A 10,051-nucleotide genomic window follows, 5' to 3' on the forward strand; every position below is an offset into this window, starting at 1 on the left:
GGGGGCAGAGGGGAGGGGGAAGACAGGCAGAGCCACACAAGCCCCGACCCCTGCCCCATCCCGTACTCACTCCGTCCCAGCCCTGCCCAGAGCCCGCCCTCTCTTTCAGACCTGTGTCCCAACGTCGTCACCCAGCAGCGCCTGGCCGCCCTGTGGTATCTGTGCTACAAGCGGCTGGTAGAGGTGTGTAGACTGGGGCCCGGGGTGGAGAGGGGCTCCAAGCGAGGCCCGCTGCTGTGCTCCTGGGGCTGCCATTAGAAAGGCTTGTGCTGGTGTCCACTTTTGCAGAGAAGCGTATCTCGGGAGAGCTGGGCCGAGCATGTGCAGGTGAGTTCAGAGGGTCCCAGTGCGCAAGGACGCCCCCTCCCCACCGTGGGGCAAGGTCGGAGCGGCCGGGGGTCCAGGATCCTCCTTCACCGCTTGTGAACAGAGCTCTCAGGCGCTGGATGAGGAGAGGTTCACCAAGAGGAAATTCTAGACCATCCTCAGGTGCCCTGCTTGCCATGGCTCTGGGCCCCGAGGCCTGGTGAGCCTGAAGACCCCGAGAAAGAGGCAGGCACCCCTTGGGGTGATGTGGGGACACGGAGGGCCGGACTGCGACCCCATGAGGATAGTGGCGTGGACAGTGTCGTCCTGCAGCCTCTGTCCTCAGGCCAGAGCTGGAGTGGGGGTCATCGCAGGTATAGAGCTATCCCCAGCCCCAGGTGAATCGGCCTGGGAGGAGGGTGGGCTCTTGGGGGTCCCGGGTGCCGTGTGCACAGGAGCTCTGCAGTGGTCAGTGGAATGGGGGGGGGTCCCCTCCCTCCTGAGCACACGCGCAGGGCCTGGTGCCTGTGCGGCATCCAGTGGAGGGCAGTGCCGAGCCGCCCCCGGAGTGACCGGGCAGGGGTGGTGAGTCACCGGAGAGGAACGCGGACCCCCAGGCAAGGCCCGGAAGGCCGGTCCCTCCTGGGTGCCAAGGCCGAGCCGTCCGGAAGGGCAGCGGACATCCTGAAGAATGTGAGGGGCTTCCACGTATTGTCCACGTGGGAACCCGCGGCCTGCGGGAAACGGACAGCCTGAGGCTGCTGGGGACAGAGCCGTGTGGGGAGGTGGCCCCGCCTGCCGGCCAGCAGGGGCTCCTCAGGAGGGTGGGGCCCACAGCGACCTGTGACCTTGCAGACACGGACACCCCACCCCCGTTGGGACCCCTGTGGGCCACGTGGGCGTCTTGCGCCCACACCGGGCCTTGCCTCCCCAAGGGCACAGTGGGTGTAGGGGTGTTCCGTGGCCTCACCCTCCCCGGCACCGCGGCCACCCAGGGGCAGGGATGAGGAGGTGCAGAGGGGAGATGCTGGTGGTGAGGGCCGGGGCAGACCGTGTTCAGGGAGACGGTGCGGGTCCCAGGCCCGGGAGTAGGCCAGCGAGCAGAGCCGCGGTGTTGGGCGGGGGCTCGTGTGTGCAGAGAAAGGCCGAGGTGGAGTGGGTAGCAGGACGGGCCGTGGGCTCAGGACGGCGACCCTTCACTCTGACACGTCCAAGCCCCTCAGCACCTTGGTTCAAGCCAGCTCGGTCACCATGGAGCCTCAGTCATAGGAACTGCTGGTCTTCAGAGGACAGCCACCTGCTTATGAAGGGCTCAGGGCAGGGTCTGAGGGGGGGAGGTCAGGACGAGGTCTGAGTCGGGGTCAGGGCCGGGTCCGAGGGGTGGAGAGGTCAGGGCTGGGTCTGGCCGGGGGGGGGTCCGAGGGGGGGATGCAGGGCCAGTCTGAGGGGCAGATCTGGGTCTGGGGGCTGCCTGGATGGGCCTGACCCCTTGGGGCAGACCAGGCGAGCAGCCCATATCCCGTCCCCCAGGGCCTGGTCGGGCAGGACCAGTGGCTACAGGAGCAGCTGCTGCAGCTGCTGGCGTCTCACGACGACGCGGCCCTGGTCGCCCAGTGTGCCCGGGACCTCCTGCTGCCCGAGGAGCAACTCCCTGCCTCGGTGGCCGCAGAGCTCCGCCAACTCAGGATCCAGGAGAGGTGAGCGTCCCCAGGCTCGGAGGGCCCACAAAGAGGACGCCCTTGGGCCCCCACCCTCGAAAGTGGCCATGAGTCGTACGTGCTGGTGGTTTGGGAATTAGAAGCGCGGGAGAGCTGAGCAGGGGCGCAGGCAGAATGCGGACACGCAGCAGGAGGCAGGCGGGTCAGCCCCTTGGGTGCTAGCAAGACCCCATGGCCAGATCCCTCGGCCGGCCAGATACTCCCAGGGGCCTGAGGACCCGGCCGCCTGCAGTCTGCGAGGGCAGAGGCGTGGGGAGCAGACCGCATAGACCCGGCCCACGCGCGGGCCCTGAGCACTCCCCTGCCCCAGGATCCAGGCCGGGCTGTGCTGTGGGGGCGCCCTGGTGGGGGCGGTGCTGCAGCTCTGCTCCTCCCCAGGACGGCTGAGGCCCCTCTGGAGGACGGGAAGGACGATTACTACCAGCTGCCCATCCCCAGGGAGCACCTCCACTTCCTGGCCTCGTGGGAGGACCTGGCCAGGCACCAGGAGGAGCTCCTGCAGGTGGGTGCCTGACTCCCGCGGGCAGCCGGCTTCAGGGGCTGCTCACCAAGGCCTCCTGGGGCTCTGTCCACACCGGGCACCCTGGCTTAAGGACTCCGGGCCTGAGTCCTGAGCATCGGCGTGGCGCTCGACCCCTTGTGTGGGCACTCGCAGGGCCGGTCCAGCTCTCCCCACAGAGGCCGCCTCCCCTGGACATCAGCCCTCAGGCGGCCAGGCAGGTTGGCGTGTCCTCCCCCCGGTCTTTGGCTGTGCCGTTCACGCCAGCCCCTCTGTCTGCAGCCCGGCCGAGTGGCCGGCACGGACCTGGAGTGGAGGCCCTCGTTCGGAGCCGGGGCCCGGCCCTCATGCAGGTGGCCGTGGAGGGCCGCGTGCTCCTGCTGGGCCTGCCCCAGCTCTCAAGTCCAGCAGGAGGGCAGGCGCGCCGGGCCCTCTTCCGGCTGCTGTCCCGGCTGCTCGCGGACCCCTCCACCACCAAGCTGGGTGAGCGCAGCCCCCGGCCCCGCGCCGCAGCCCTGCCTGCCCAGGGGAGGGTGTCATTGTGAGGCCAGGGCCCCTTCCTTGGGTGCCCATCACAGCGACGGCCCCTGCCCACAGGTTATGGGTTATGGGTTGGCGGGGGACCTGCGGAGCTTGGGTGCCTCCTGCCCGGCCCTGGCCCAGGCCAAGAAGCAGCTGCGGGGCAGCGTGGACCTGCTGCAGGTGCACAGGCAGGTCAGCAGTGGGGGGATGCTGGGGGGTGGGGGACTCCCTGCTGTGCTGAGCCGCCTGCACAGCGATGCCGGGGCAGGGGTCTCACCTCAGGCTGGCGGGGTGTCTGTGGGCCGGGACTTGTCCTCGGCCTCTCTGTGCCTCCTGGGCTGGCACCTGGCCACAGGGTCCCCCAGGGAGGGCGTGCCACCACACGTCCCCACGCTTCCCCGGAACCAGCCCGGCTCTGCCTACCACCCCCCGCCCCAGGAGCTCTCAGCACACACCCTCGGGGCTTAAGGCGTTGGCCCCAGAGCTGACCAGTGGGCGGGTAACCACGGCCCCGAGACCTTGACACAGCCTGCCTTGGCCGCCAGCGCTCTCTTCCTACGGCACTGTCCGCCATGGAGGACGCAGGGCCTGCCCCAGGGCTCCTCGTGGGGTGGCCAAGGTGCGTGCGGTGGCCGTCCTCCCTCTGGGGCGGGCCCCTCACCCCCAAGGGGTGCTGTCTTGGAGATGCGAGCAGCAGACAGGCCAGCCCCAGGCGTGGATGGGGCCGCAGGGCCGCGGGGCCTCAGCCTCCCGGTGCAGCAGGTGCTAGGCAAGCCCCTGGACAAGACGCAGCAGCTTTCCAACTGGGACCGGCAGCCGCTGGGCGAGGGGCAGCTGGTCTACGCAGGTGGGTGCCCCCCGCACCCCCGCCTCGCACCCCCGATTGTCCGCACGCTGGAGGCTGAGGCTGACCTTGCCTGTCCCAGCCGCTGATACCTACTGCCTGCTGGACGTGTACTGGGCTCTGTGCAGAGAGCCTGCCCGCTTCCACCTGTCGGGGGACCTGGCCAGGAGCCTGAGGCTGGGACGCGGTGAGAGGGCGGGGGCTGGGGAGCTGCCGCCCCTTCAGAAGGCCTCGGCCTCGCCCCAGCAGGTAGGCAAAGCCCACCAGGGCTCCTTTATCTCGATTCCTACGGGGAGATCCCTGTCCTTAGAACTGGGACCTTACAGGGTCGGAGAGCGGGGTGGGCGGGGGGTGTCGGGGAGAGCTGTGCAAAGGGCTTGTGTCCCGCACGCTGGACCCTCCGCCGGGAAGGAAGGAAGGGTTAGCTTCCTAAAGGAGGAGGGGGTCTCAACGGTCTCCTGACACCAGGTCTGGAGTGCCCCCTGCCAAGTCTAGGGCAGCCTCTGGCCGCGTCCCCGTGTGCCCCGGGGACCCAGGCCCTGCTCCAGCGTGCACACGACCACCCCCGCAAGGAGGCGTGTGCCGGCTCCCCTTGGGGCCCAGTGTGGGTGACCTGGTATGATGTTTGCGGCTTTTCTGCTGTTTTCTGCACTGAGTACACGTTGCTCAGGATGAGCTGACCTCACGGCCCTTGGGACCCTAGCTCCCCACCGGGTCCAGGGTGGGCCAGACGGGCCACAGCTGCTGAGCGGGGCTGTGTCGCAGGTGCCCGTGGGTGAGGACGCGGCCCCCGAGGTCCCAGCCAGGGCCTTCCGCGTGGTGTGTGACAGCATGCTGCAGGGGCTGGCGCGGAGACTCCGCTGTCTGGGCATCGACGTGCTGGTGCCGGCCACGGGTGAGGACCACCGCAGGGCCGCCGAGGTGAGCAGGCCTCCTGCGTCCGCTGGCAGAGGGAGCAGTGTCTGGGGTGGCTGCAGGGCCCCAGCTGCATGGACCCCCGCGCCACTGGGGCAGAGAGCGGGGCCCCCCTGGATGCCGGGGTGGAGACATTTATGGCTCCGGCACCTGTGGTCTGCAGGCCTGGAGCCCTTGAGGACCCTTTGGCGGGTGGCCTGACACGGGCAGACTCAGGGTAGTCCTGGTCCCCTCGCTGTCTTTTGGCCCCTGGAAACGCTGTGTGCCCGTGAGGCCCTCCCCTCCTCCGAGAAGCAGGTGCTCACAACACCGCTGGAGGCACGAACCCCCCAGGGCCCTGCAGAAACCCCAGCAGGGCTCTCAGAATCCAGGGGTTAGAACATGGCTGGTAAGCGTTTGTTACCAGGTCTCCTGAGATGTGATTTACGCACCACACAATTTACAGTGTACAATTGTACATTCCCAGAGTTGTGCAGCCATCACCACAGTCAATTTTAAACCACTTCCTTCATCCATGAAGTTGTCCCCCGCACCCCCTCCCCAGCGCCTGGCAGCCTGGCTTCGGTCTCCGGGGAGCTGCCTGTTGCGGACACTGCATGTCAATGGACTCGTGCACGTGGCCTTTCGGGCCTGGCTTCTTTCACAAGCGTGATGTTTTCCGGGCTCAGCTATGTTGTAGCATCTGTCAGCGCTTCACTCCTTTTTACTACCAAATAACGTTCCATCAGATGGACCGCAGTGGATCCATCCACCCGGCCGCTGATAGACGCCTGGGCTGTTTCCACTCTCGTCTGCTGTGACTCATGCAGCTGTGAAAGAGCATAGAGGTGGCCAGGTCATAACTTGGATTTTTAATATGTGGTTTCTTTTATGAATTTGAACACATTCTTCTGGAAGGGGTCCCCAGGCTCACCAGGTGGGTGGCTGGAGCAGAGCTGGCCAGGGGCCCTGGGACTGCAGAGCTGTGGGGCGTCGTCAGCAGTGGCCCTTCCCTCCACACTCCACACTGCCAGCCAGGTCCTCCCAGCAGCCCCCACCCCCAGTAATGAGGAAGCTGGGGCCGGAAAGAGCAGAGGGGATCTGCCCGGGGCTGCAGGGGGAAGCCGGGAGCCTCCCGTGCCGGCCCCATGTCCGCGCGAGGATGTCCACTCTCCCCAGCCCCTGACCCCTCACAGCCGTCTCTTCCAGATGCCTGGTCCTGGTGCCCAGGGGAGGGGGATGTGGTCGTGCCTAAGGTGGCTCTGGACGCCGTCCCTGTCGGAAACCCCTCTGTCCCCAACCAGGGTTGTTGCTAGCTTATGGGGGCTAAGACTAGGACGGCCAGCCTGGCATCTCGAGGACCGCAGACCAGGCGTCAGTGGTCACGGGACCCAGGGAGGAGGGGCCTTCCCAACTGGCCCCGAGAGTACCCCGGTCTCCAGCAGACGGAAGGCAGGGTTTGGCCCCTAGTCTGCACCCGCACTCCCACGTTACCCTCTGAAGTTTTACATGATGCGGCCCAAGGGAGTTGCAGGTGTGATTTACTTGTCAGCTGACCTCAAAGGGGCCCGCCCCGGAGGGAGGATCTTGGATTATATGGGTGGAGCTAATGTCATCACGTGAGCCCTTGACAGCAGAAACGGAAGGCAATCATCAGACTCAAAGCACAGGAAGGATTCGGTGTGGGCCGCAGGGCGAGGAGACGGACCTCCATCCAGCAGCCCCCGGGACTGGATCCTGCGGCACCGAAGGAGCCTGGAAGCGGGTCCGTCACCAGAGCCGGGCCGCCGGCACCGGAACACCAGGGGTCCTGTGCGTGACCCCCTGGGGCCCACCCGCTCCCACCCCACAGAGCTGAGTGTGAGTTCCTGCTCAAGTGGCTGTGGCCACGTTAGAAAATCAGTAGATCTGGGAGCCAGGAGTGCAGCGCTGCTGTGCTGATGCCTCAGACGCGGGAGACGGAGCAGCGGGAGAGGCTGGGGAAGTGCTGGGGTCGTGATGGCCCAGACAGAGCAGAGGGGGAGCCGAGCAGGGGGCGGACTGGAGCCAGGGCTTCAGCCCTCGGCACCCGGAGCGTCGCAGCCCGTGAGGCCACGGGCCCAGGGCCCTCCTAAGGGGTGTGAGAGGGGGACCGAGGTGCTTATTCCTGGGCTTGGAGCTGCAGCTCGAGCCCCTGCGTTACAGACGGCCTTTACCTACGTCTCCCGTGAGGCTTTTAACTTGTCCCCTCAGCCTTGTGGTCGGAGCTCCCAGGGCCTCATCCTCAGTGCCCACCCTGCGGGGGTGGGACGGATTACTGCCACCCGCGAGCGGTGCTTGCGGCAGCATTCTGGGCCAGGGGCGACTGCGCACTTCTCACACCTGCGATGGTCGACGGTCGACGGTCGACGGGTCGATGGTCGTGGGCGCGGCTGGAGCCCTGAGGGCGTTTTCTGGAGAGGCCGTCTCTAGCCATGGGAGCTGCTGTGTCCCTTTGGCCGTTTACATTTTCTCTTCTGTGCATCTTTCCCAATCACGCGTTCCGCCATCCAGACCCCGCGAGTGGATGAACTGGCTGTTTGGTATAGAAGGGCTATACTGTGGGTTTTGACTCCTATGATGAGCGCTGTTAACACTCAAACATTTTTTAAAGAAATGCAGCACTGCTGGTGAGGGAAGGGAGGAGGGTCCTGCCACGCGGGGCAGAGGCCCGGGCGCTGTGTCCACGCTTGCGGGCAGTAGACCTTTCAAGGATGAGCCGGGGCGCCAGCCAAGCTGCACTGAGGTGCACCCTGGGCCTCCTGCCGCTTGGGCTCAAGTGTGAGAGGACGGAGCCCGCTGAGTGAGGAGCGTCAGCAATGAGGAGCTGGGCCGTGATGTCTGGGGAGGGTCTCAGCCCGTCTGGATGGAGGAAGACACCAGCGTTCAGTGGGGGCTTCCCCGGGCGGCCACCCTGGCAGGAGCCAGACTGAGGAGCAGGTGCACGCGCGGACAGGGGCGCAGAGTCTGCCCCGCCGGAGCCCCCGCCGCCACCTTCGTCCTCGGCTGGCTGCTTGCAGTAGGTCTCTGTGTGCCTCCAGGCGGTCCTGCTGCTCTGGGGACCCCGACGGATACAGATGTGGGGAGAGAAGAGTCTCCAGGAAGTGATTTCTGAGCGGTTCTGGGGTCTCTGGGACTGACCTGCTAACCTGGTAGACTTAGGGCACTGAGGACCGGTCTGCAGGGGTAAAGAGGCCACTGGTGGGCCATGCTGTGATGTGGCCAAGCTCCTCGGAACATGGCTGGGGTTCCCCGTGGAGGCCCTGCAGAAGGAGAGCCCGAGGGGCTGGCCAGTGGCCGGCAGGGCCCAGGAGGAAGCCCCTCAGTCCTGGGGCCTTGGTGCTGAGGCAGCTCAGAACCACAGCTGGGGCTCCGTCCCGTGAGCCGCTGGATGACAACACACAGGTCGCACTCGCGGTCGCTGCTTCCCTGTCCGTTTCGCCAGCCTTGTCGGCAGGAAGTCACATCTCGCTGCACTTTCGCTCGCCCTCCTCCGAATATCAGTGAAGCTGAGCATCCTTCCACACGCTCGTTCGCTGCTTGTGCCCCTGTCCTGTGAGGTGCCCCGGGCAGAAAGCAGCAGGCCTGACCCTGGGCTGGGAAGGACCGCTGGCACAGGTGGTCCGGCCGGTAAACAGCTGATGGAAAACTTGCCCCGAATGGTGGGAGGGGCTCATTGTGCCCCAGCTGTCCAGACAGTGTGGTCTGCCTGGACGCCTGCTTCCCTTCCGGGTTGCAGGGGGTGCCTGGGTGACTGAACCGCAGCGCACACCATGGATGCTGAGTCACTAATGCATCTGCCCGGTGACGCGTGTTGCGGTGGCCGGCGCAGGGGGTGCTCAGCACAGGCCGACTCCACCAGGCAGGCTCCGGGGCTTGAGTGGTTTCCTCTGTGCTTCGTCCAGGTGCTTTCCGTAAGCTGGTTCTGCTTTCTGTCCTTCCCTGATAGTGTGCTCAGTCCTTCCAGCGAATCCCCGGACCTGGGGGTGGTGTGGGGACCCTGCTGCCGCTCCGTCCTCCTCCCTCTGGCCTCAGTTCATCTTGGCATCTGCAGGGGGAGCCCCACCTCGCTCCCCCTCCGCCTCCGCCTTCCCGTGGTGGTCTGGAAACAGCCCCTCTGTGGGCTTTGCTTGGAGCTCGTTGACAATGAGCCAGGGTGGGGACAGTGACGTGTCATCACATCGAGTCCTCTGTGCGTGAGTGTCGGTCTCGCTCTACTCCGAGGGTTCCACGCACGCACGTTTTGTAAGCTCTCCACAAAGCCCTGCCACGTCTATGAGGTTCCACCCCAGGAACCTTCTGCTTTGTTGCCACGACGCGTGGTGCTGCTTTCTTTTCTGCAGATACACAGAACTGCAGTGGACCTTTAGTTCTTAGTTGCCTGAGCATTGATCTTACATCTGGAAACCTTGCAAAAATCTCCTAAATTCTACCGAATTGATTGTCAGTTCTTGGGGTTCTCTTTGTGGACACATCTTCTGCAAACAGGATGGTTTCATTCCTCCCTCTCCAGCCTGTATGGGTCTTATTTCTTTCCCTTATCCTGTCCCAGTGGTCGAGGCCTCCAAGGTGGGGTTGACTAGGTGGTGACCGTGGCCATCTGTCTCAGTTCTGACTGGACAGGGAATGTTTCTCCGTGAACCACGGTGGTTGCCAGGCCCCCACACCAGGCTGGGGAGGCTCCCCGGGTGCCATATCCGCTGCACGTTTCATCATGAAAGAAGCTGAATCCTACCTGATGCTTTCTCTGCAGCCAGTGAGAGCGTCCCTGTGATCTGTGCACGTGACGAACCTTTTCAGTCTGGACCCAGCCTAGCCGGCATGTCGCGTGGCTGGGTCTTGCCTCCAGGACCGTGTCTGACACAGAACTTCTCTTCCTCACCATCTTCTCTTTCACCTCATAAACAAGCTGGGGAGTTTTTCCTCCTCTCTGCTTTCTGCTGCTTTGAATAACATTTAGATTATCCTCTCAAACATTGGCTGACTTCCTGCAAGGCCTCCTTAGCCTGGTGGTTCGGGGGGGAGGCGTTTCCAGGAGTCTCTGATTCTTTCTTATTTAATGGTTTTAGGACTACTTAGTTGTCTGCATCTTCTTGAGTCACTTGGTAGTCCATACCTCTTCCTGGATGTGCCCATTTCACAGAGTGTGTCACAGACGTGGTGGTGTCCGGCTCCTCTGTGAAAGCTCCGCGGTGCCTGCAGGTGGTCGGCTTCATTCTGATTGCTGCTCACTTGTGCTCCCACTCTTTC

The 10,051-nt window shown here is 64.8% G+C and overlaps 1 protein-coding gene across 1 annotated transcript in view; it reads left to right on the plus strand.

Moving 5' to 3' along the window:
• EXD3 (exonuclease 3'-5' domain containing 3) overlaps positions 1-10,051 on the plus strand; it is a 55,908-nt gene that overhangs the window by 25,349 nt on the left and 20,508 nt on the right. The window contains 10 exon segments of the mRNA XM_007459000.1: positions 110-183; positions 289-327; positions 1,837-2,009; positions 2,403-2,526; positions 2,806-2,857; positions 2,860-3,003; positions 3,125-3,237; positions 3,730-3,892; positions 3,972-4,138; positions 4,655-4,810. Coding sequence (XP_007459062.1) covers positions 110-183; positions 289-327; positions 1,837-2,009; positions 2,403-2,526; positions 2,806-2,857; positions 2,860-3,003; positions 3,125-3,237; positions 3,730-3,892; positions 3,972-4,138; positions 4,655-4,810 — 1,205 coding nt within the window.

Source organism: Lipotes vexillifer, unplaced genomic scaffold (assembly GCF_000442215.2).
Source record: "Lipotes vexillifer unplaced genomic scaffold, Lipotes_vexillifer_v1.1 scaffold636, whole genome shotgun sequence".
Classification (NCBI taxonomy): Eukaryota; Metazoa; Chordata; class Mammalia; order Artiodactyla; family Lipotidae; genus Lipotes; species Lipotes vexillifer.